General features: G+C 44.1%; 1 protein-coding gene across 1 annotated transcript in view; it reads right to left on the reverse strand.

Annotated features, from left to right (window-relative positions):
• Positions 1–21997, reverse strand: part of me1 (malic enzyme 1, NADP(+)-dependent, cytosolic) — a 79604-nt gene extending 57607 nt beyond the window's left edge. The window contains exon 1 of the mRNA XM_061251811.1: positions 21849–21997. Coding sequence (XP_061107795.1) covers positions 21849–21977 — 129 coding nt within the window. The 5' untranslated portion in view covers positions 21978–21997. The remainder of the gene's footprint in view (positions 1–21848) is intronic.
• Positions 21998–27301: the final 5304 nt, after the last annotated feature.

Below are 27301 nucleotides of genomic sequence, written 5' to 3' on the forward strand. Positions count from 1 at the left end.
GTGACTATGTAAGTGTCTGAAGTTGTACAGTAGCTCCCCCTCTCCCCTATTTGAGCAGGAAGGCCCATGGAACACTCAGACCGAAGGCGCCATCCCAGCCTGCCATCTCCTGAAGGACTAACAAGCCTTGCGCGCTTTCACACGACACACACTGGAGAGGTCAGCACAAATATATCTACTTTCCCCATGGAGTCTGATCTCAAGAGCACAGCACAGACAGGCAATATGATCAGAATGCTGGTACTTCTTTCTTTTTTTTTTTTTTGAGTAAGATTAGCATTCTTTTACAGTTTGAACTTTTTCCCTTTTTACTTGGGTTTTTAACTCATTTTTTAATAGCCCGTATTGTATTATGTGCATACCTTCATGGTTTCATATTTTTCATGCACAAGAATTTTGTAAATTGTAATATGTATTTCCCCACACAATTCAAATGGGAATGCGCTGTTCATTTTGTTTCACAAGTTCTTGGCTGATTGAATGATCTTTCAACATTCCTTGGTTTTCTGGTTGAAAGGGATATTCCACCCTAGAATTTTCTACTCAAACTGAGCGTTATCAATCAATCCGTAAAGTTTTTTTCATATACATCCCCAAGTAAAGGTTCTAAATGAGCTATGAGATCAGACCTGGCAAATGCAATGCCATCCAATAGGCAAAAACCTACAGCCATTTAAAACACCACTTCACAATGTTTATTCGCTAAGTTTGACCACATAATGACTGTGCAAGTTATACCCATTTGAACTGCCTGCAGGTATTAGCGTGTTGTGAAGCAAAAATGCAATAATTTTCCAAATATTCCATCTCCCTAACCCTTATGTACCAGGACTTTTAAAGTGATTTCACCACTGAAAAGAGTAACCCTCCGTGTAATTCCATCTGAGAGTGCAGTCCAGTATAGTGGAAATTCAATTCCTTGTGGGTAACTCAAGGAAGTTGGGTGAATCGCTATGGAATTCTACATAGTGGCTATGTATCTTAGAAAATATCTTTAAAATTAATTATATACCCCCCTATTCATTATTAGTTGATATTAAATTATTTTTAACCACTGACATGCATATCTTTGCTCACAAGGGAACATTATTCTTTTTTTTTTTTTACAAAAAACATCTGGATTGATGCAGATGTAAGTAGAAAACCATTACATTTATAGATGTTTTGGTGGAATATATCTTTAAAGAAGTCATGTTTTCTTCATTAATAGTTTTTTTCTTGACCTGACCTTTTCACACACAGCAGTGTTGCATGCTAGGAGGACACTGCACTCAAACTAATCTACATTTACTCAAACGAAGCACTGTGCATTTAGAACGTGAACTGATTTAGCCCAACAGGAAGTTCAGTCCTGTGCTTGTTTCTGCGGGATTCCACAGTCATGGAGGAATTAATTGAAACAGCAGAATCTGCTGCCTGCCCTCAACAGAGTGCATTTCGTGCCATATGAAGTCAGACGGATCTACATTGACGGGTCTTGTTTAGCTTGGAGGCAACTCCATGCTGTAGCTCAGTAATCTAGTTTTAATGAAGGAAGAATGTAGACAGTAAGCAGATCCCTAGCAGTTCAGGCTTGGGTTGTACTGGCCTAAATGCAGGCCGTGTGCACTGGCGCTGACAGATGTTTCATTCGTTTGGATGCTTTGATGACGGAAACAATATTTTGTGTATGATACAAAAGTAACCGGAGGGACAATCCATTCATAAACATTAGATATGCTCCCCTTCTCCTGCTCCGTGCTACAATGCAAACATAAACAGAACAATCCAAAATCAGATGCAGTCCTTCAGACAAGCTCTACTGCCCATGCTGAGTATAGTGCAGGGTTAAGCCACACATTAATGACAGGAATAGTAAAGGGAACACAGTGATGGTGACTGCAGTTTTTCATTTATTTTCACTGGCCTGACTCTCTCTCAGTAGCTCTGTTCACCTGTGCTGGTGGAGCCAGGGGTGTAAACCCTCCTGAAAAAAACAGCTCCAGCTATGTTTTGAAATAGCGGGTAGCTGGTTGACAGTTCAGACCAGCTCCCAGCTTGACATGGTTTAGCTGTTCCACAGGGAAACCATAAACAGCTCATCTACACGGTCAAACTCTACACCCCAGGTCTCTCCTGGGGACAGAAAATTAAGATCACTTTATTTCCAATTAACACACTGTAACTGGAATTTGTTTCTTTTCTTGCATATGTACAGGCATCATCAGAGAGACCAGAGAGTGTCAGCCACGGAGTGTCAGCCACAATGCAGTTATGCATTTCAGTGCCTTGCAAAAGGGTACTTTTGGTGGTCACCTACGCTAGCCCACAACTAGAGTACACCCAATTGGCAAAGCCAGGGATTGGACCACCAACCTTCCATTTGGTAGTCAGCCTCTAGCTCTTAGCCACCTGCCTGCCCAAATAGCTCCCGTCAATAACAGGGCTTCTGTAATAATGACATTCGAATGATAAAGAAAATTAAAAAATAATTTAAATTATAAAATAATTTTTTGAGAAAGACGTTCTGCGTGAGCATTTAAACAATTTGAGCAGCGAGCCTTTTCTTTCCATTGAGGGTCCAATGTGCACTAATGAGTAGGAGCCCAAGGACAAATGATGCAACAGCAGCATTTAGTAACATACATTGTCAGTACAGTTTTCCATCCAGCATCATATGGCACCACAATGATGAAAAGAAAGTTGTACTCTTTCCAAAATGTAAAGAGACATCAGAGATGGCTTTGGTCCACGAGCCACATATGGCTGTAGTCCATGGGGGGCAGGGCCTTCAGATGGGCGGGGCTGTATTGCTGCAGAGTTTACTTTTGAAAAAGCCAAACACAGACAGGAAAAATATTAATAAAGCCAAAAGTAAACATGAGACACTTGGATGAATCACAGTCATGCAGAATGGAAGAAATGGTGTCCTCATATATCTGGAAATATTTCTTACGGTAGGAGGTCGAAAAATCATATCAGCACTTTTTGGAATGGACTGATCGTGCTTGAAATTTCAACACCAACACGAGGTGGACACGTGTAACAAATTCACCGTCATGTAAATCCTCAAAAAATAACGTGAAATAAACATCCTGTAGCAGGACGAGAGGTTCCCCTATACTCCTCTGCTCCTGTCTGAATCTGCTCTGTGAGTTATATTAAAATCCCCCTGTGGGATGTGGGAAAAACGCTTCTGCTAAAACAGTCCAAACACCCACAACCTTCCTGCAGCTAACCTTCTCAGTGCCATACGTCCATGTGTAACAACAAATACCATCTCTAAGCATCACGTGTATTAGTGTGTCACGATGGCGTGCACCACTCACTGAAGGTGTGAAATAAATAACATTGCTCAGTGTTCAAAAAAGGTATGAAATTATGCATGGATATGGAACAATATGTAACAACAATGCCAGTGTGTCAGTGTGCTCTGACCTTTTTATGTACAGAGAAGGTGTGCAAAATTGCAATATTTGTTGTAAAGAAAATGTGCAATGACAGTCTATAGTGGCAGGTTGTGTGATTCCTCTGTGGTGTAGGGAAGTAGTATGAAGTGGTATATTTGGTAGTGGTATATTTCTAGGCCTTACTGTGTGTAGCACCAGTGTGTTCCACTCCTTAGAGTGTGCAGTGAAAGGGTTCCTCTCCAGTTTAATATCAGCACTGTTTTGTTCTGACCACTGGGGAGTTTTATTTGAAATCTTATTTTCCTTTTTTTGGGGGGGTCAGGCCTGGTCTTTTCCAATTTTCCCATTTTAATTTTTTGAAATCTTTGGGACAGCGTGTTAACCTTTCCCTTTTGATAGGCTCTGTAAAATACATTTGAATTGAGCAGAAGAGTACACTCCATTCAGTGCAGTGCACAGTGACAGTGTGCTCCACTCATTCGAGGGCCACTGAAACCCAGAGCCCACATCATTTAGCAGTTCCTACTTTCCTCCCCACTGAGGCCACATCGTGTTTTCAAATATTCATCACCATGACCTCTGACCTGCCTGAAAAAGATCTTGACATGGCTGCCTCATACCCATATATTTCAGTCCTTCAATGAATCCTGTGGCTTACGGAACAGAAAAATGCCTTTCCTTTTCTGGAGCAGGCAGAGCACTTTAATGGACTTTTCACCAGCAAGTCAAAGGCTTTATGAGGGTTTACGGGCAGGTGCGTTTGAGTGGCAGTGAACAGAGGCTGACAGAGGCTCTATTGTGAGACTCTCAGGGCATGCAGAACTCAGGGTGAAACACTCCAGAACCCAAATTCGCTGGGGAACTCCCCCAAATATTTCCACCACAGCCTGGCAGCCCCGGGTTCCTCTGTGGCACCCAAACCCTGCTTTTTCTGCTGTTCGCTTTTCCTGACAGAAGAAAAGGGGAGTTGGGGTCTGGAAAAGCAAGCTCCAACTGAACTCAGTTCACGCAAAAACAATAAAAAGCCTGCTCTCATTCAATGTGAAAAGTCTGCAAAAGTTTGCAGTGTCACCGAAGGACTCAGAAATCTAACCAGGGAAAGGGGGATGGAAACACTACATCATGTTGGGCTGAGCATACAAAAAAATTCAGCTGCAACCAAAATAACAGCAGAAGCAAGAAGGCTGGATATAAATCAGCCTTGGCCAGCACTAGCACCAGCATCTGTGCTTCGAATTCATTGCACAGTAAACAGAAAGTGTTTTTGCATGTATATGTGAGGGGATAGAGAATGGAGAGAGAGAGAGAGCCAGGGTCAGGGTGGGATGGAGAGGTCTTGCTGTCCTCAGCTGGTCTGAGATATGCAGTTGTGACACTCAGGAAATGTTCTGGTGGGTGATTCCATGTGTTTGCTTTGGTCAGAAAAGAGAAACTTTGCACCCTGCACCATCTGCCAGCTGCCCTCCAGCTGCTTCCAGTTAGCAGAGAGGTGAAATCACCCTGGAAATAAAGTCTTGGGCTTTCTTCAGAGAAGAGGGATGAACAGTCCCATCAGGCCACACTTCTCCTGCCATGGTTCTCACAACACCTTGTGTAGCACTTTCATGAAAACAATAAATCACATCCTCCTCTCTTTTAGATATAGCACCTCATAGACTAGTAAAGCATGTAATTACCACTATTTCAACTTCTTCTTCTTCTTCTTCTTCTTCTTCTTCTTCTAGTTGTGGAATGAATTGTTAGCCTACAGATACTACAGAATCCTGCAGCACTTGCAGAAAATTTGCAGGCCGACTAAATGGTCAATAGATGCTGAGTCATGTGTGACGAAGAAGGGAGAGAACAAAGCATATTCCATATGTATATTCTATGTACACAGGAGAACAGCAAATACATTTTTTAAAGAACTAAGACAACGGGGAAAACTTTATACACAGATTAGGTACCTCTACAGATTGTGCGGCTACTTCACCTAATCACAAAATTCATATAAAAATTCCAACTAAAGGCAAGAGTTGGAATACAGTATCACAAGCAGAACGTAAAGCAAACAATGATAACAAAGCATGATAAATCATTTTAGGGGATATTTGGTCATTACCAAATACGGAACTGGAAGACATTTGAAGTACAACACACATGAAATAAAGCCAGACATATGCAGTAGAGCAGGAGGACACACAGTGAGTAAAGATTCATTAGGAATAGAGTACAGAGTGAGTACTGTATGTATTAAAAACAGAGCGCACAGGTGGGTCTGAATCCCTGCCAACAATATTTCCACAGATCCAAATCAAGGTAGTGTTTTTTGTCAGAGAACGGTAATGTTTCCTTTTTACAAAGCACTGGACCAGTTAAATTCTGTCATGGTTGAGTCATGAAAGCCACTCATCAAGCATGTACAGTAATTGGTTAAACCTTTTGTCTGAATGAGTCAATAGGTAACTTCAGGAGCTCATCAGTTCTTAATTGAGCAGCAGATCTTTATGCTGCTATACCTTCTTTATGCTCACATTGCCTCTCAGGTAGGACTCCTCCATTTATAAAGTCTGGCCACTAAAGGCAAGTTATTGAGGAGCTGGAAAATAGTGACATTTCAATGGGAAAAGTATAGTTTTTCTTGTTGAATTTGACAGCTTTTAGTCAGATGCACATTTTTTCCAGTGGTGGGAAACATGTTGGAGATTAACTGGGACCCATACTTTTGTCACTGCTTGACATGGATTTGGATGAATACACAGTAAAACAAGGAAATGAATAGGTCTTTTTGTTTTTTATGTGTCATTTTCTGTGTGTACCTCCACTAATAAATGAATAATTCCTGTAATATTTCATAGGTTTTGGTACTTTAGTCTTGATGCCCTGGGTACACTTGTGCCCTTCAAATACTGCCACCATCCAAGTCTCTGGTGTGTGCTGCCACAAAGTTATAAGGCTTTATTTAAGGGGGAAATGCCTTTTCTGTACAGTACATTGGGTTAAAGGAGCACTTTCCTGCTACTCAAAATAATATCAATCATTCAAACTGGTTTATTAAAGCCAAAATTGTTCCTATTTTTGTTTCTCAACCTCATCTTGAACTCGGGCTGCAACTGAAGGTTCAGAGTCATACGTTTTAGCTCCAGCAAACTTGGATGAGTTTTGTAAATCAACGGACATGTTGGCTTGCAAATATATGGGAGCATTGTTGGTTAAGCACCTTCAGAGAGGGGACTCAGTGTTGACTTTAAGGATGTAAACATTACTGAAATCGCCTGCTCCTATTCTGGGCACACTTTCATGTTTCCTCTCCCCCTGGACAGCACCCGTCACTGGGAGCACTTCCAAGTCTCCAAAGAGATTTGCCAGGGTGGTCAAATATTTGCATTCTTTTGAAAAAACCATGGATTTCCAGGACACATTAACTCACCTCTGTAACTCACTGGGGTGAAATGGTGGATGAAATAATGTGCCTTGTGGACACACCCCATGGCACACTTTCACACCGTGTTACTAAACCACCATACTGAAGTCAATGCTCACTCACCAGAGCTCCACATTAAAGGCCTGCATCTTCCATGGGATAACAGCACAATTATTATTATTATTATCATCATCATCATCATCCAGGGAATAGGATTTTTTTTTTTATCAACTCAAACTGAACTTGAAATGTGAAAATATGAAACTGTTATTACTCACGATAGATATAGAGGGCACATATTCTTGTATTAAATGTGTTTATTGGTTCCCCTGGTCTGTATGGAGTAATGCAGTATGACACCATCACATTTTGCGTTTGGCTTTAATTAGAACCATAGCTCGCAATCAGTCCAGACTCATGAGCAAACAGCCCCTGGAAAAAATGATCCAATTCAGATGAAATTAAACAGAAGAAGCATGTGTAAAATTAAAGTGTTAGGCAATTGTTTGCAGACTTCTTTAGAATTCACAATTTCAGTGTTCAGAGCACAACTGGCTCAGGATTTGGCTCCTTTGGTTGTCTGACAAGAAAACTTCAGGATAAAAAGCTGAGGGTGTACAATAGGCTAACTAAGTTGAAGCCCACAAGAAGAGATGGATAGAGAGATGGATGGGGAGATGGAAAAGGGCATGTGGCAAGAAAGAGAAAGGAGAGAGGAAAGGAAGATCATGAGAGAAAGGAGAGAGTGATAGAAGCGGGAGGAGCATGATGAATGAAGTATAAGGAATGAAGTCAGATAGATAAATGAGAGTGATGGATGAGAGAAGGAGTGAGGTGAAGGCGAGTGTTAGATCAGCAGAATGAGCTGAGAGGTAAGTTTCTTTGGGCTACAGTCCAACTTGTCCCCAATAGACCTTAGCCTAAACACTCTAAACCAGGTTTTCAATCTTAAAAACACCTGATTCTACTTACTGCATCAAGGTCTTGATTGAAGACCATGAATAATTAATTTGCTGAGTTAGGTGTCATAATGCTGGGCTAAACCAAAAACCTGCACGTATATTGGCCCCTTTTGGATATGACTGGACACCCCTGCTCTAAAACTTTACATAAAAAGATGAAAAGAAAGTAGGACTTTATCCAGGACAAAAACAAATACCTTTTCCATAACAGCCTGTGGCGTCTGCACGAGTGATCCCATCTCTCATGTCTCTGAGCCAGAGAAAGCTTACTGCCTTTCAAGGCAAACCTTCAAACATTTAAGAGAGCTGATGTGACACAGACCTCTATTATTCCCTGATGGCCAATTGGTCATAGCAGTGGATGAGGCCTTACTCAACCAATCCCAACTGCGAAGACAACATTTGAAATCATTTGACCAATAACATAAAAGCTATTTTACTATTATCACTGAGCAACAGGACAACTCTCTCAGTAGGTAAAAGCAAACACATGAGAGGAGAAAGACCATCTTAGGCTTTGCCCCTCCTGCTAAAGAGTCTCATCTGTTAATACACAAACTGTCATGACCCTGGATTCTGTCTGTTAGTTTAATTCATTATTATTGTATATTTATTATTTTTCATATTCTTGTCTGGTTTTATGTTTACATTCAATTTTCATTGCACTTGTCTCCCCCTGTGATGTCTGTGTGTTTATGTAGTTCTGAGCCCAAGTCACTTCCCTGTCTGCATGATTCACTATTCTGGTGGCTTCGAAATTTTCCGGTTTCCCTCGATTCCTTCTCAGTCTCGTTTTTCTTACTTCCTGCTTTTGTACTTTCGCCTGTTTGACTGACTCCCCGGTTTTTGTACCCAGCCTGCATTTTGAATTACGCACTGTTTGCCCCTTTATCAGCCAGCTTTATTAAACCTGCAATTTCACTACATCCCTGATTCTGCATATGGTTCCACTGTCCCCCAGTCCTGACACAAACTGCCCGTCCTCAGTACTCAGTGCCGGTCTGTACCAGCTAAAGCCACACCTAGCCTTGAGTTCAGTACCCTTCAGTCACCCAGCTCCTAGTCCAGGCACTCGTCATTTCCTGCCTGGATTACTGCAACTCCCTCCTAGCTGGTCCAGAATGCTGCAGCCCGCCTGATCACCAGTCAGCCCAGGTCGGCTCATGTCACCCCGCTTCTCATTGGCCTCCACTGGCTTCCTATTGCCGCACGCATCCGATTCAAGGCCCTAGTATTGGCATTTCAGGCTGCTAAGGGGACTGCCCCACCTTACATACAATCCTTGATCACTCCCTAGTCCCCAGCTAGACCACTCCGGTCTGCCAGCTCTGGTCGCCTTATGGTTCCCTCTCTACGTGCACCTGGCGGTCGAGCTGCAAGTTCACGCCTGTCTTCTGTTCTGGTTCCTCAGTGGTGGAATGACTTGCCTACCACTGTCAGGGCAGCAGAAGCCCTCCCCCTATTTCGACGCAGACTAAAAACACACCTTTTCAAACTCTACCTTAGCCCTCCCTCCTGATTTCCCCCGCCCCCCTTTCTGATATCCCTATCCCTCTTGTCTAACCCCCCCCCCCCAAAAAAAAGACAAAGGGTCTTAAAAGGGTCTGCCAAATGAATAAAATGTAAAATGTAAATCATTTGCCCCATTCGAGGTTACGTTCCCCCCGCTTTCAGAAATGCCCAGCTCTCGGCTCCAAGCTAACATCCAGCCTCATATTCACCACACATTGTGCCTTGAATGCCACACTGTGTTGCCATGGCCACATGAGCTGGAGGTGCCAACAAGGCCTGCTTTCAGCTATAGCTCCTCCCCCCCAGCACCCGCCACACAAAAACATCTCAGATCTGACCACATTGTTGAGCCCTGATCGGAGGTGAAATGAATGAATACCTGCATTCATGACACAGGTACACACCAAGAGGTGGAAGGTCGTTTGGGAAGCACCGTGAAAAAAAAACGAAGCTGGAGATTTACGGCGGCTAATGAACGGGAGCTCTCAGGCTTACACGGGTGTGGTCAGTGGAGTGGATTGGAGAGGGGGTTGCCTCTTCACCCCACTCCGCTTGCTCCTAGAAGATCTCACCAACTGGCCAAGTTTCTCACCAGGTAAAGTCAAAGTTCACATGGAAGCTGGTTCAAAATCTCTTTGCCTTGATGCAACCGTTGTTATCAGCCAGGTACAACGTAAGCTGCTCACAGAGGACAAACACACCATTTTACAGCCCTGACTGGCCAACAAGATTGCAAGCTCAGCTCAACTCATGCCACTTAAACAGACACCTTGGCATCTCATGCCACCTCCACACCCAAACTCCATTCACCTTGGACTTCAATCTCAACACTATTTTGGTTACAGAGTCTGTTATCTCAGACATGTAGACACAACGTTAATCACTTTTATCAGGATCAGTTGCTTGTGGCAACATCATGCCAAAGAGACACAAGTTTCCCTGAGGCATTCCTTATCCATTTACATTTTTGGGACTTGAGTGGACAACCCTTCAGTTCTGTATCCAGAAAAAGGCTGGTTCATAGGACTATGGATCTCAATTGACAACACCAAATTCTGTTGAGTGTTATATCTACAAAACATTTTTTTAACATGTCTTTGAGAGGTCCTCTTAAATCTGGGTGTAAATGGAACATTCAGGAACACAAGAAGAGCCAATCTAACCTCTCAGAGCCTTGCAGACAGCACATATACATTACAAAGATAACTGAGGTAGTGAATTTGGGAAGGGAGTAAAAGCATGATTGTGAAAGGGGGGAGCAGAGAGGCAGAGAGAGCGATGGAGTGAGTGAGAGCAATTACAGAAGAAGCTAAAAAGTATCTGAAACCCGATCAGATAATAGTTAGGGGTGATGAGGCGGTGATTGTAAGGCTCTCTCTCTAATGTGCTTTCCATCATCCTCCACTAAAACAGCCTGCTGTGAAAACACACAAAGGCAAGGGGTGGGGTGGACGAGGGGGTGGGGTTGGGGGGGCTTGTTTGTGGCAACTGAGGACAGCAGTTTGTCGAGGGGAACGTGCCTCAATCGTGCCTCAATGCTCAGCTCAGCCTGTCGATGGAATGCCTCTCTGCCACTGATGCGTGTGGTCGCTCCACCACACCTGGAGACACACCTGGCCATGACTGCGACACCCATGACATCACACGCTCAATTCTGACCCCACAGGCTGCAGCCCACCCAGAGAGGAGTGATTGACATGAGTCCCCCCCCACTGGCCCAGATTAAAGAAGAACAGACTGCTCAATAGCAGGTTGTTATTCTTTTGTCTCTGCCACCACTCACATTGCACTCTCTACCGCCAGACATGGCACACCTGGACCCAAGCATCTCTCACTGTACCCTGTACCAACAATTCACTCTAACCCTCTTTCATGGTGTTAGGGTGCACCGAGGGTGGAAGACACGAAGGACGAGGGACTGAGATGATGAGGTGCTGAAGGTGTATTTTATTTAAAGTGATGAACAAAATAATAATAATAAACTAAGAAGGAAGATTTTAGAACAAACAAAAGAAAATGGTAATGAAAATGGCGTGTACTCTGGCTATGCCTCAAAAAGGCCCATTACACAGCACACCCACTCCATGTCTCAAACAAAAAGAGACCCCCCTCAGCTCTCTCCTGGAGCTATAAATGGGCATAGCCCCTCCAACCTGGCACCTTCCATGCACAAAAAAATAAATATAATCAATTAACAAAATAAAACAAAAAATGATCAAACAGAACATAACACACATGGCCATAACAAGAATAACAAACAGCTAAACACACAAGAATAACAAGGGGGTACTAAACAGAAATTAAAACAATCATTTATGTACTATTCAAATTCCCCCCTTGTCTAAATTAAACAGGTGGTAGTTCCCACTATTCACCCTTCATAAATATGACCTGGTCCCCTTCACTTCCTGTTCGGTTGTGAGACCAGGATTGAACAGACCCAGGTAAACCCTTTGTTTTATGTGGTGAAACATTTTTAAAAGCACCTGCTGTGCATTGTTTACTCCCGCTCAGTTTAAAATGTAAAGCGTGTTGTGTTGCGGTGTTTGTGTTGCATGTCTGTAACAGTGTTAGTCTCGTCGCAACGCTAGTCCATGACATTTCCCCCTCCTTCTCCTGATGCCACTTGAGGCGTCCTTGAGAGGAAGTCTGCTGTACAGTTCTGGGCCCCTGCTCTGTACAGGACCTCAAAGTAAAATGGCTGCATCGCAAGGAACCACCTGGTTATCCTGGTGTTTGTGTCCCTCATACGCCCCAGCCACGACAACGCCCGATGATCCGTTTCCAAAACAAACTTTCTACCTAAGAGGTAGTACCGCAAAGAGTCCAGTGCCCACTTAATAGCCAGGCACTCCTTCTCCACAGTCGAGTATTTTGACTCCCGTAGAAGGAGCTTCCGGCTGATGTATGCAATGGGCTTTAGTTGTCCTGGCTCACCTTGCAACAGCACAGCCCCAAGACCATGCTCTGATGCGTCAGTCTGCACTGTAAAAGTCTTTTCAAAGTCCGGACTCTGCAGAATTGGCTCTTGACAAAGAGAGTCCTTCAAGTCCTGAAATGCCAACCCACAGTCCTTTGTCCATGTCACCCTATTGGGTCTGTCCTTCTTTGTAAGGGAAGTGAGGGTGGCTGCTCGGGCTGAAAAGCAGCCCTAAGAACGACCGTACCCCCTTCTTTGTTGTAGGCCGCTCAGCAGATTGAATGGCCTCCACCTTCCCGACCCGGCCCCAGCACAAACCCAAGATACTGAGTTCCACCCTTAGCCAGGGTGCACTTGTCAGGGCGAATGGTGAGCCCTGCCCTCTTAATCCTGCCCAACACCTCTTGCAGATGGCAAAGGTGTTCCTTCCAGGTGTGGCTGTAAATGACAATGTAAGCGGTAGGTAGGTAAGGTAGGCGGCAGCAAAACCCTCAGTCCCCCTCAGGATACGGTCCATCATCCTCTGGAATGTTGCGGGAGCTCCATGCAAGCCAAAGGGCAACACCAAAAACTGGTAGTGTCCAAAAGGTGTCTTGAAGGCCGTCATCTCCCTGCTCTCAGTGGTCAGCGCGACCTGCCAATACCCCTTGCAGAGATCTAGGGTACTGAGGTATCTCGCCTTCCCCAGCCGCTCCACCAAGTCGTCCACCCTGGGCATCGAATAGGGGTCGAACTTGCTGATGCTGTTGACCTTCCTGAAGTCCAAACAAAACCTCAGGCAGCCATCCTTTTTGGGGACGAGGATGACTGGGCTGCTCCATTCGCTAGTTGAAGACTCGATCACCCCAAGGTCCTTCATGGCCTCCAGCTCCTCCCTCAGGACAGGCAGAAGCCGCTCAGGAACCCGGTAGACTGGCTGGCGAATGGGCTTTGGGTCTTTAAGGGGGATGTGGTGTTTAACCAGGTCTCTCCTCCCTGGTCTGTCCATGAAAAGCTGCTCTGGCAGGCACCGCAGGAGCTGTTGTTGTTGCTCCATTGTTAGATGCTCCAAGACCAGCTCATTCCCTTGCTGGGCACAGGGGAAATACTGCTCGGTGCCCTCCTCTTCTTCCTCTACAGCGTGAACATACAGGGACTGCACTGGTGTTTCCGGTGTCGATGGTGGTGACCGGGCATGCCATTTCTTCAGCATGTTGATGTGGAAGGTCTGCAGCGGCTGTCAGCAAGCTGGAATGCAGACCTCGTATGTCACCGGCCCCATCTTCCGCTTGACCTGGTAAGGGCCCTGCCACTTAGCCAACAGTTTGTTTTCTGATGTCGGCAAAAGCAACAAGACTTCCTCACCTAGCTCAAAGCTCCGTGACCTGGCCACCCTGTCATACCAGACCTTCTGTCTGGCCTGAGCCCGCAGTAGGTTCTCTTGTGCGAGGGCTGTGGTCTTCTCCAGCTGCTCCCTCATCTTGAGCACATAAGAAACCATGTTCATCTTCCGTGGTCCCTCGGTCCCCCCGTGAAAATCCTGTTGACGCTTGAGGCACCTCCCGGTAGGCGAACAGGAGGAAAGGCAGCCACTTGTCCCAGTCTTTGCCTGTTTCGGAGACAAACTTGTGCAGCATGCACTTCAAGGTGGAGTTGAATCGCTCAACCAAGCCATCAATCTGAGGGTGGTGAGGGGTGGTTCATATGCGCTTAATCCCTAAGAGCTGATAGACATGTTGACGTGTGCGACTCATGAAGTTTGGGCCCTGGTCAGTGAGAACTTCTTTTGGAATGCCTACTTGTGAAAAGAAGCGCAGGAGCGCACTAGCTACTTGCTTAGCAGTGACCTCTCTTAGTGGGTAAGCCTCAGGGTACCTAGTAGCATAGTCACAGACAACTAATATGAATCTGTTTCCTGTCTGACTCCGCTCCACTGGGCCTACTACATCCACTCCAATACGCTCAAATGGTGTATCTATTACAGGAAGTGAGATGAGTGGTGCATGAGCTGAAGCTCTTCCTGCAGTAAGCTGGCATTCTGGAAAGGTTTTACAGTACTCCTTAACCTCGTTAAACATTTTGGGCCAGTAGAAACGTTTTGAAATGCGCAACAGAGTCTTCATGTGTGCCAAGTGTCCAGACCAAGGGATGGAGTGCCCTAGCTCTAGGACCTCATTCCTACATAACTCAGGCAGCACTAACTGTTTTCCATCATCACTCTCTCTATAGAGCAAACCATTCTCAATAACATAACTCTCCGTTCCTAGGAGATTACTGCTCCTATCCCCAATGTGCTTAAAACAGTTCGCTAAGGTAGGGTCATTTTTTTGGAGAGTAGCCAAGTCAGCGGGGAAAGTAACGTCAGTGTCAGTGAGGTCTGGGTCGGCTTCTTGCTCAGTCTCCTCAGCAGCCTGCAACATTACCTCCCCAACCCGCTGTCTGCGCCTCTCATATCTCTCATCCCGTGTAGGTCTGGCTTCTCCAACAATGTCCTCACTAATGAAAGGCATAAGCTGCAGTGTGTTCTGCACTGTATCTGCTGCCTCTATGGTCTGACCACTCTGTCGTGCCTGAGCCCTTGTGACAATCCCACACCAAGCAGTCTGTTTCACTAAGTCAGGTAGAATGGGCATGTCAGTACCCAGTAGGATAGGATAAGGCAAATCCCTAGCAACACCTACTTTCATGAGGTAGGTCTGATTGTTGACCTCCACATATACCTCAGCTGTAGAGAGCTCGGTCTTATCTCCATGCACACAAAAGACAGTGATGGGGTCCTCCTCACTCCAGGTGTCTCTGGGGATGAACTTTGCCTGCACTAGTGTGCTTGAACACCCCGTATCTACCAGTGGTAGGATAGCCCATGTGCAGTGATCACAGGGCCAAGGGAGCGAGTGTAAAGAGAAAAAAGAAGCGGGCCTAGGACTGAGCCCTGGGGAACTCCTGTGGCGAGGTGTCGATACCGGTGTCGATACCGAACCAGCCCAGGCAACCTGGAAGGAGCGACCAGAGAGGTAGGACTCAATCCAGTCCAGGGCTGTGCCACAGATGCCCGTTGCTGACAGGGCAGACAGGAGGATGGAGTGATCCACAGTGTCGAAGGCAGCAGAGAGATCTAGAAGAATGAGGACAGAGGAGAGGGAGGCTGCTCGTGCGGCATGGAGTGACTCACTGATGGAGAGGAGCGCAGTCTCTGTCGAGTGGCCCGATCTGAAGCCAGACTGATGGGGGTCTAGCAGGTTGTTGTTAGAAAAGAAAGAAGAAAGTTGAGTAGAAGCAGCTCGTTCTATAGTTTTGGAAAGGAAAGGAAGAAGAGATACCGGGCGGTAGTTCTGGATGATGGAGGGATCCAGAGTAGGCTTTTTTAGCAGCGGAGTGATCATTTGTGTGGGTGGGACTCATGGCGACAAAAGCGCTCCTGGCTCTCCCCGTCAGTAAGGGGATGAGACAAACAGCCCAGTCCTCTTTTGGCCACTTGTACGCCACCGCCAGTCTTTCAAATGTTGTCAGGAAATGTTCAATGTCATCCTTGTCCTCCAGCTTGGCTAGCCGGGGCTCCCAGTCTAACACCCCTGTGGCTGGTCTTCTTGGAGCAGCTTGGTCCGTTCTGGTATGCTCCAGGTCCAGCTGTAGTTGGGTGACTTGGTGGCTCAGGACTCTGTAGTTCTGATCCTGCCTCACAACCTCCCTCTCCTGCCGTTCATCACGCTCCTTGTGGAACGCCATGAAGTTTTCAAACATCTTGGCAAGGGTGATCAGTGCAGCATCACCCGCAGCCCCGGGAACAGTTGTAGGTTTTGCAGATGCTGCTTCACCTGCTGACGCACCCCCGCCGTCATCGGACTCCTCTGTGAGCTCGTGCTGACCTTTCCTCGTGATAGGCATTGCAGCTGATGGCGGTTGTTCAGTCTCTGTCCTTCCGTCGGTGCGATCCCACTTCTGACACCAACTGTTAGGGTGCACCGAGGGTGGAAGACACGAAGGACGAGGGACTGAAATGATGAGGTGCTCAAGGTGTATTTTATTTACAGTGATGAACAAAATAATGATAATAAACTAAGAAGGAAGATTTTAGAACAAACAAAAGAAAATGGTAATGAAAATGGCGTGTACTCTGGCTATGCCTCAAAAAGTAGGCCCATTACACAGCACACCCACTCCATGTCTCAAACAAAAAAGAGACCCCCCTCAGCTCTCTCCTGGAGCTATAAATGGGCATAGCCCCTCCCACCTGGCACCTTCCATGCACAAAAAAATAAATATAATCAATTAACAAAATAAAACAAAAAATGATCAAACAGAACATAACACACATGGCCATAACAAGAATAACAAACAGCTAAACACACAAGAATAACAAGGGGGTACTAAACAGAAATTAAAACAATCATTCATGTACTATTCAAATTCCCCCCTTGTATAAATTAAACAGGTGGTATTTCCCACTATTCACCCTTCATGAATATCACCTGGTCCCCTTCCCTTCCTGTTTGGTTGTGAGACCAGGATTGAACAGACCCAGGTAAACCCTTTGTTTTATGTGGTGAAACATTTTTAAAAGCACCCGCTGTGCGTTGTTTACTCCCGCTCAGTTTAAAATGTAAAGCGTGTTGTGTTGCGGTGTTTGTGTTGCATGTCTGTAACAGTGTTAGTCTTGTCGCGACGCTAGTCCGTGACACATGGTACCTGACACAAAATCACCTCTCACATTGTACCGCGTACTAACAATTCACTCTAACCTGCTTTCATGGTACCTCACATCAACTCACCTCTTACACTCTACCATGCACCAACAACTCATGCTAACCCTCTTACATGGTACCCCACACCAAATCACCTCCCACGCTGTACCATATAACAAAAACTCACTAAAACCCTCTTACATGGATGGTACCACACATCAAATCACCTCTTACACTGTACCATGTACCAACAAATCACTCTAACTCTTTTACATGTTACCCCACACAAAATCACATCTCACACTGTACTATATAACAAAAACTCACTAAAACCCTCTTAAATGGATGGTACCACACATAAAATCACCTCTTACACTGTACCATGTACCAACAACTCACTCTAACCCTGTCACCTGGTACCCCAAACCATATCACCTCTCACACTGTACCATGAATCTCCAACTCACTCTAACCCTCTCAAATAGTACCCCACACCAAATAACACCACACTGTACTCTGTCCCTCCTCATCTCCAACATGGTACCCTCTGTGTCCACTGTCTCACTTGAGAAGTCAGAATTTAGCTGGTGATCAGTTCAACTGATTGATTGCTGTACAGTTGCACTTGAGCAAAAGTATTATAACAGATAAAGTATAAAGTATTTTAGGAGCTATGGTTATTTCTGAAATAGGTGGTGTCTGGATTCTAAGTGTCTTAAACAAACAATGGGAGGGAATCTTGTTTCTATCTGTGTATTCCAGAAGTAGGCTATATTGTGTTACACCTACCCCAGATGAATGAAACCCCAGTACTGGAGTGCATTGGGATTCTAATGAAGGCCCTCACAATGCTGGCCTGCCAAATGGCAACAAATAAAAAGAGTTTATGAACCTATGGTTACAGCCTCAAAGCTATCAAATTAGTTTCAAGGGCTTTCACAGTTTCAAGAGTCTTCTTTCTTGTTGTGAGTTTGTTTATAGATCACTCCACTTTCCCTTGGCTTGAGAAAAAAGCAGATAATATGGAAATGATCAGACTGTTGATGGAATAAGTGGCTGACCATGGCAGCCACAACCACTGAGTTCAGTGCAGAACTGAAAAGCACCAGCTTTGGGAGAAGAAACATGCCAATAGTGACACTCGTGGACTTTTAAAGGGAACTCATGCTTACACAATCCAATCCGCATTCACTCAGATAGTCACCAGGCAAGAACAGAGATTTATATTGGCTAGTTCTAATTTGGCAGCTGCAATTTCATTTCTCAATTTTATGCAGCTATGTGTCACCACAATGGGACTCCTGACCAGTTACCACGAATAGGGGTAGAGCTTGAAGACTGGGGGGAATAGCACTGCATTTATAAATGGTACTTCACTCGTTTAGAATAGTTTAATCCCTACAAAATTACTTTGTCCTTCAAAATATAATCAGTAACTTTGATCTTTGGATGAGTCTTTAGAAAGGCTGATGAAGCGGGTTGTTTTTGCATTTCAAAACAATATACACATCTCAATTGCTGATTTTATGTATATAGTTGTGTATAGTTAGCATTTCCCTATGATACATCACCACCAGAGGGCAGTACAATGGCCCATGTTTCTGTTGGAAAATTACTCATTAACCAATCAGTATGCCCCTATAGGCTGAATGAGCCTCTGTTAATCAGAAGAAGAACTCATAGGCCAAAAAAAATTTCATTTCGGATAAAAAGCTTTTTTTCCCCACTGCTGGGGCAGCCCAATGCAAACAGAAGTCTAAATTGGTGTAAATGTAGTCGAGTTGGTTCATTAACACACCATAAACACACGACACAGACACTTGACTGTGAGGTCAGCGTACCTTTGCCCTCCTTCTGGTCCACAGACCCTCCTTTCTCTTGTCACCCCTTCCCCCTCTTTATTGCACAGCACATTTATTAAACATGCCTACAATATCCTGCTCACTACAGCCTCCATGAGGGAGAGATCAAGCCCTCAAATGTGTGGCTGGCCTCCTTTCAACCCTGTGGACTCAGCCGGGTGCTCTCGGATCAATCAGCACGTTGTCTCCTGGCGTAGGGATAGAGCCCGTTTCTGGGCCACAATTTGGGGTGGGGGAGTTCACACCTCCCCCTGGCATTCCGGTCCCCAGGGGAAGGGCAACAAAGTGCCACTTCTGCCCCACACAAGCACGCCTGTTTACCCCGTGGAATGCGTTTAGGAGTCGTTTCCTACTCTCTCCTTCAATTTCCTCCCGGTGGCTCAAGCACAGCTGTAACAGTGAATGTTTCTGCTTTTGCCTTGAAAGCTTGTTTTTCAACAAAACACTCAGGACTAAAGAGGTGTATATGTGCCAGCAGCTGTGTTGGCCTTGAGAATGGATGTTATGGTCCAACGTTCCAGTAAAACTTTCCAAATCAGATCCAAATCCAAAGCCCATAGATCCTTTAATGGGGCATAAAGTTCATTTGATTTCTCTGTTTTAAGCTATTTTGTTGTTTTTTGTCAAACAAAAGCGTAGTATGTCTTCAGTAAGGTACATTTAGTTCCGCTAATATAACGGAAGAACTTTTAATGATATAATGAAAAAGCTAAAATCAAGTGATGGAAATGCTGGATGCTGGACAACCCATATGGTATAAATGTTTCGTTTGTATTTTATGACTAAATAAAAAAAGATACTCTAGTGAGTTTTCCGACATTTTGTTTTGGCAAAGCAATATGTGTTGTGATAGTAAAGCAAGTTGAATTTCAATTAAATGAGAGAAAAATAAATTTAGAGCAATCAAGGATAACCAACAATGCTTTTATAGATGCTAAAATGAAGTCCATTCCCATTAAATAAAAATATTTTCCCCAAAAAACTAAAATGTTTATTTGATTTGGTTAGATCTGGGGGAGGAGGGTGTGGAGGGAAAACACACACACTCAACCATGCACACGCACACACACACTCACATCATCCAACAAGAAATTATTTCAGCTAAAATCCCTCCCCCTTCTTCAGATGTACTGAACAGTAAATGCCAAACACCACCTCCCACCAATCTCCAATCCCTATATCCAGCCTACATTCACTATACTGAGACCCAATCAGGGCCGCTCTTTGCCATCACCTGAACCTTCCTGCCCAAAGAAATAAATCACTGATTCAATGGCCAAACACAGCAGCAATATGCAATAACACAACCACACATTGAACTAATATTGGATAACCCATTAACCAGCATGTATATCTAGAACTATTGACCCCGAGTAATTCAGTTATTAAGTCCAATTTATGCATTTATTGCACAGCAAAGTTAGACTCCTCCACCTTACAGCCTCACTGCTGTTCTGACAAAGTTCAAACTGTTTACTGCCATTTAAACCTTCCACCTCTCAAAAGTCTACGACATATGAAGTTTGATTGCTAGAAATCAGACAGGCCCAACCCACAGGGGCCAGTTACCCATGTAGAACATTACAAGCATACTTCACAAAAATGGGCCACACACACACCAACAGGGCACACAGAGTGAATTCATACTGATACAAGCAAACTGGCGTCACTCGGCGTGCTTCTGGTAGCATGCACCTGGACCCCACAGACAGCCCCCAGCTGGTCTTATCTCTCCCTGTCACACACAAACATGTTCCCCGCACACTGCTCCACATTTAAATGCTCCAGCAGGTGAGAGGGGATGTTAGACTCCACTGGCCTACATACACCAGTCATCAGTTAAGGGAAGCTGCCCTTTGTCCTTGTCCATGCAGACCTGTGGTTTGAACGGGGAGGGCATGGCCTTCATCAGCGAGATTAAGCTTTCAGCAGTGGCATATGAACTTCAATTAAGATCTTTCTGACAAGACTACAGGTGCTGTAGCCAAGAGAAAAAGCGGGTGATTTAAGCAAGTGGGTTCAGCTCCTTTGCCAGTTGTTAAATTACATTTGTCAGAACAGCCGTTGAACGCATGTTGAAAACAAATACCTACTGAGGCATGTCTAGGAGAAACGGAATCCTGCCGTGGGTAATACTGAACTAACGTTTCATATGTTTGGTTAACATTGTTTAATCTTTTAGTCTTTTTCTTCAAGTGATCGACGTTTACCTTGTTATCGTAATGAGCGATCAGCACCATGGACAGTGATATGAAGTTATCTGTGATTGGGGTCTGCGTGACACATGAAGAAGGCGCAGTGGTAGTTGGATGGTCTTCAGGGACTAGGGGTAGAGCGGAAGGAGATATGCTCTTGCTCAGAAAAAACAGTCCCGGGATCCTAGCGGTCTCCTTTATATTGTCTCTCTGCATTTTTTTTTTAAATATTTAAACATGTTTATAAACACACACGATGGTAGGCAATTTAGGTGAAAAATGACTCGCTCCAGAATGTTACACGATAGGCTAAAACACGCAACTGGGCGCCTCGGTCTTGTTTCAATCTTGTATACAACAAGCATCAACTCTACTCTGGACAGCTATCCCTGAAGTATAATCGCTTATTTCGTAATTAAAATGTAAAAGTGAAAAACAATAGCATATGTGTAGGCTACATCTGTGATAGCCCCCCACACAAGTCAGAACGATGTCGAGTCATGATGCGACGACTTTTCAGGTTGATCAGTGTTTTTTACTCATCGAATTGACAACATCAAAAAACTATAATTTCGGCCCCACGAATCGGCACAGACGAATATCCACCTCCGTGACGACGTTAATTTGACAGTGGTCTAACTGATCAAATGTTTGGGGGAGGGCTTTGGGAAAACGCATATTTCCTATAATTTTACGTTTCCTTCAATGAAAAATATTTAAAAGATTTGTAATATAAGGATGCATTCATTGTCACTGTATTTGCTGGGGCGACGGGCTGACATAACCAGAGAACAGAATGACACAGGAAGCTTGTGTGTGTCTAAACATAGCCGGCTCTGAAACCTGATACGTTAACCCCGCCTGGCTATAATACTAGCCATCCAGTGACATGGCAAGAAAACGCCCTAAAACAAATGGGAAAGCTTTGAAAACCGGCATGTTACCTTGTTCAGGTGGGGGTTACGTGTGACATCGTAGCCCCTCTTCTTTGTGAAAACAAAGGTCTTATTTTTGTCTTCTGACTTGTGCATTTCCCAGTCGACAGACTCCTGTTTTACTATTCCGTGTGCCATGCTGTCGCGCTTTAAATACAGTAACGATGACCCGGTTGAACTCAACAAGTGGAAACACCCACAAGTGTGTTGTCGGGGGCAGTTGCATATAGGACCTCGAGATAGCCAACTAGAACAGCAGTAAAACCATGTTATGAAATTGCACTCAGATGTTCTGGCTCAGTCATGATAGTCTAGACAAATAACAACTGGGCTCTAAGAATATCACCTATTAATATTTAACCCAAAATGTGCTTCCAAAATAGCAGCCTTATTAATACATTGTTTTAATTTCAACCTAATTTTAATGCAGTTTAAGGTGTTATATCGCTGCATATTTGCTGCATAGTGTATGACTTATTAAAATATATTTTGTCATTTGACATTTCACTTTTGGACAAAAATAAATGTCCTGAGGAAAAAAAAAAAAACACTGGGAAGTTATGAGACTGAAAATCTTCAAAGAACTGCACAGATTAATCTGATTGATACTCTAAAGCTAATAAAGTTGGAAAAGATAATATATATTATTATCTTTTTATATTATTATATTTTGGCTGATATAATGGCTGAGATTGAACCCTTATCATCCCACATAGGCCATGCATCTTGTATGTCTCAGTCTGGAGAGGAGTGTTATGGGGTGGGCTGGGAACAGTAGGGTCAGAACACAACCTTCACTCCACAAGGCTGTGCCGGTTTAGTTAAGGATCACTAGTCCCTGTAGTGACATTTATCTGGGTTAATCAGATCAGTTTGAATTAGGGGAAGGGTCAGATGAGCTCACTGTCTCAGAATTACAGACAATGGTTGGGATGTGAGGGCGGGAGGTACAGCTAGCCTACCTTGTAAAAACAGACTGATTGAGCTGTGTGTGTTTAAGGACAGCAGATGCTAACATTTCAGAAGCATGCCCAGGTCTGCTATATGTATATATACATGTACATGTATTTGTTTGTGTGTGTGTTTCATCCTTGAGTGAGTATGTGTGACCATGCCTGCTTGTCCTTATATATGTGTGTGTGTGTGTGTGTGTGTGTGTGTGTGTACATGTACATGTGTGTGTGTGCTTGTTTGCACACATAGGTGTGTGTGTGTGTATGTGTGTGTATGTGCGTGTACGTGTGTGCGTGTGTGTGTATGCGTGTGTGTGTATGTGTGTGTGTGCTTGTTTGCACACATAGGTGTGTGTGTGTGTGTGTGTGTGTGTGTGTGTGTGCGCTTGATCACAAGACAGTAGAGTAATGGATCAGCGGGCTCGCAGCAGGGTCGGTTTTGCTGACTCAGGTCTAAAAGAGAAGCAGGCCACCGCTGAGTCACAGTGACTCACACTGAAGCCCTTGGATCAGCACTGCTGAGATGAGCAGAGGTACAGAGTCCTGCTCCTGATGTCACAGTCACCTTCTGTCACACAACCATCAAAGCCAATCACGGAGCAGCAATCACCATTCCCAGACTGGCATCATATTAAGGTGAGGAGCTAGAGCAGAGCATAGGGACAGACATCCTCTTGTTCCTGCAGTTACGTAAAGCAGCACAGACAGGCTGGAGAGAACGTGGTGAGCATTACATACAGTAGGTCAGCACATGCACTTCAGCCTCTTACAGCCATAACAGGCCCAATATACTTCTTTCCCATGGACCAGAGCCCAGTTCTCCTCTTTTCCTGGGCACAGCTATATATTTGGCTCCTCTCCAGTATACTGGCCCTTGCCCCTTCCTCTCTTATCTAGTTACTAAACAGCAGTCAGCTTAGATAATACTACATGACATTACAACCATTTAACAGACAGTCTGGCAAGCAACTTACATAATGAAGAATGTAAGTGCCTTTGTACTGGATGGTAGTACTTCAGAAAGTGGTCATTGTCATGCTTAAGAGTCAGTAACCACATAATAAGAGCAGCTTAGTTAACTGAGCTGTTTATACAATTAAGGATCCTGGTGAATATATTCAAACTGCTATACCGCATTTTGAGCGATGGCAAGAGTACAGTGATGAACATCTGTTCATGATGGAAGGATTCCACAAGGTCTCCACACTGTGCTGCAACAAAGACCTTGGAAAAGAAACAAATAATGTGTGGAAAGAGATCTATGAATCTCAAAGACGAGACTCAATCTGAAATAATACCAAACAAGGTTTCTAATCCAGAATGGCAGACAGTCTTTTACAGTGCTATATAATACTTGATCAGGACTGCTGCTTGTTTATGAAATTACAAACCTTAACAATTTCACTAATAAGATTTCCGAGAAAAGTAATGTTTAAGAGGCATTGCATTAGTTGTCTCGTTCCACAGTTCAACTAGTCACTGAAGGCTTACCTACAGTAAAGACTCTGTCAATAAATGCTTTTCCCGAAAAGCAGAGTGTGTAAAAGGTAGCATGGTGCAGGAAGGTAGAGTAGTGTGCCATTGCCCTCTGACCTCCTCCTCTTCCATAGATGCTGCTCTATAGCGCCCTCCACAGTCATTGTTGTAAAAACCCTCACCAACCAGGAACAGTTTCAATGTCAGACTGATTACATTTATTAAAAGATAGTTCTTAATTTCCATTTTAGGACCACTAAGGTCCTTTGATTGGCTGTTAGAGCACCCAGTTTTTGTTTCTTATCTGATCCACTTTCTTAATGGGAACCAGCAGAAGTTTGCCCCCCAAGGCAATGCAGAGCTGTCCTTTATTGTCACTCATGGAAGTTGAAGTGAAGTATTGAAGCAAAAGGATGGATTTGGAGAAGCTGCATAATACACTCATGAGAATATTGGTCACATACTCCAAAGTATGGTTAATCCGAAGATATCAATGAGAAAATCACACCTGGAAACTTCAACACTGTTCTTACTTTATATCAGCAAGTCTGACTTGTGAAGCAATGTGTGACTACAGGAAGCCATGCTTTGAATGCTTTTGAATTGCATCACCTTAAAAAAGGGCTTTCCTCCTGAGATTTCCTTCCTGTGGGGTGTTTTTGTTTGGCTGAAAAATGCTAATTTTTGGGGAGGTTTGGGCCTGTTTTTTTGCCCAATGTTATGCACATGCAATATGAATAAAATTGAATTGAAATGACTATTGATATAGGAGAGAATACAATGTGAATATATAAATTGATTACTTAAATAAAAGTAGATGGAGCAAAAGCGAAAAGTTAAATTAATGAAAAACAAAATCAAAGAAAGAAGTGGCCCATGGCATGCCACACCACCTCTATTGACAGAAATGTTTTGTACTCATGATTTGGAATTCCTCTCTTTATAACCTGAAGACTGGATTCAGGTGAGTTATTTGGGCCTTTTATGTTCTTTTTGTGCTTGCACAACAGCACAACAATAATTATGGTGTATGTTAATCCAAACAGGCCTGCAGGCCCTTGACAGATCTTTCCTGTCCTTTAGCGTACATAGCAGTCACTGAGTTAAACAGTGTGCTGTCTCTGCTTTAATAACAGTGCAATTCCATGTGGTGTCACAAGCCTCCTACACACACCCACACACACCCACATACACATACACCCACATACGCACATACAGTGCACTCACACACACCCACACACACACCCGCATGCACACACTCATACACACACGTAAGCACATATAGTGCATGCACACACATACACATAAACATGCACGCACACACACACACGTACGCATTCATACCGTGGGACAAAAATCATCCGTCCATCGTTGAGTCTGACTTCAGTTCTGACCACAGAGAGGAAGGAGGAAACAATGCTTGGAGTGTGAATTATGAAGGAGTGTCTGTATTTAAGGGATTAAAGCTCATCCCTCTCATATTTGATCACAAGCGGTTTCCAGAGACACCTGGAGTATCTGGAGAGACAGAATGACAGTAACCGATTCAGACCCAGTCATTATCCGCAATTGTAGTTAGACTTCCAGGAATGTAAACAATAGTGTGGCAGGAATGTATACCTGCCAATCCGAACATCGGTTCGGAGGACGTCAGATGGAAAATCCCTGATGTGGAAAATTTGGGAAAATGAGGTGAATCCAGTCTCCAGCAGAAACAGACAGAGCCTGGATTACTGGGGCCAGGGTTAGTGTGCCAGGCTGGATCTGCAAATGTGCTGATGCCTCTGAGAATTAAATTTAGTTTAGAGAAAATAACTGCAGTGTAGGGAGAGAGGTTAGGGTGGGATGGTCTAAGGAGAGGGACTTGGGTTTAACAGGATGTAGGGAGAGGTGTTAAGTTAAGGAGATTATGGTATAGCGGAATGAGATGGGTTAGGGTGTAGTGGGGTGTAGGGAGAGGAATTAGGATGTAATAGGCTGTAGGGAGAGGAGTCAGGGGTTGATGGGAAAGGGGTTGAGGTTTGGTCAGATATATTTGGGCTATGGGGAGAGGGGTCTGTAGGGTGGACAGAGGAGTGTAGTGTCGTGCGGTGAGATTGTATTTGAGATGTGAGGAAAAGGGCTTGGGGGTGTGAGCTGAGGGGATTGTGGAAATGGACAAGGAGATGGAATGAGATAGCAGGAGGTGTGGAGAGAAGGCTTTGGGGGGGAGAGGAATGAGGGGTAAGAATGTGAGAGTGGAGTGTGCAATGTGTGACAGGAAATCCCAACGTGGGATAAGAGATATGAGCTTTTAACAGCAGATAAAAGCCGTGCTGTTTGAGTTACTGAAAGTCAATATTCAGAAAAGATTAGAGCTGTAGGTGGACTCAGCCATCAAGACGAGGAGAAGGAGTCTTTCTAACCATCAGTCTAGGTCAGTCATTCATTTGCATCACTTGCATGTTGTAGTTCCTTTTTTGCTTCTGGAACTACAATTTGTCTTATGTCAAGTTTGACCCACCACACACCTACCCCAGAATTCCTTTCTCAATAGGCTCTTTCACATGTCACCAAAATAATGAGTTTGTTTGCTCATGGAAAAGTCATGACGTAGAAGCACGAAAAAACAAATATTGATCACTCAAAGGAGCCTTTGAATACCATGCTTTGTCCTCCGGGTTTATTGGATACCTTAAGGGCTAAAAAAAGCCTTCTCAAATCCAGGCTGAAGGTACGGAGCTGTACTTACAGAAGGTCTCACAACGTGAAAAATTGATTTACTTTTAAAGTCTCCCATGTCATGAGCAGAGTAGGGATGTGAATTAATGTTGTAAATGTTGTTATCCAGCTGTGCATGTGCATTCTGCATTCAAGTTCGCAAGTATGTGTACTTGCGCAAAGTAGGTACACTTGGTTTTCAGTAACGTTGACACAATATCTACTTTGAACCTTGGGGATACTACTGCAGTTGTTGGGTACATGCTGAGTTTGGCAGTTGTGTTCCTAAGATGGAATAAGAGAAAAACAGGCTAACTACAGATGAGTTGGTGC

Source organism: Conger conger, chromosome 1 (assembly GCF_963514075.1).
Source record: "Conger conger chromosome 1, fConCon1.1, whole genome shotgun sequence".
NCBI lineage: Eukaryota > Metazoa > Chordata > Actinopteri > Anguilliformes > Congridae > Conger > Conger conger.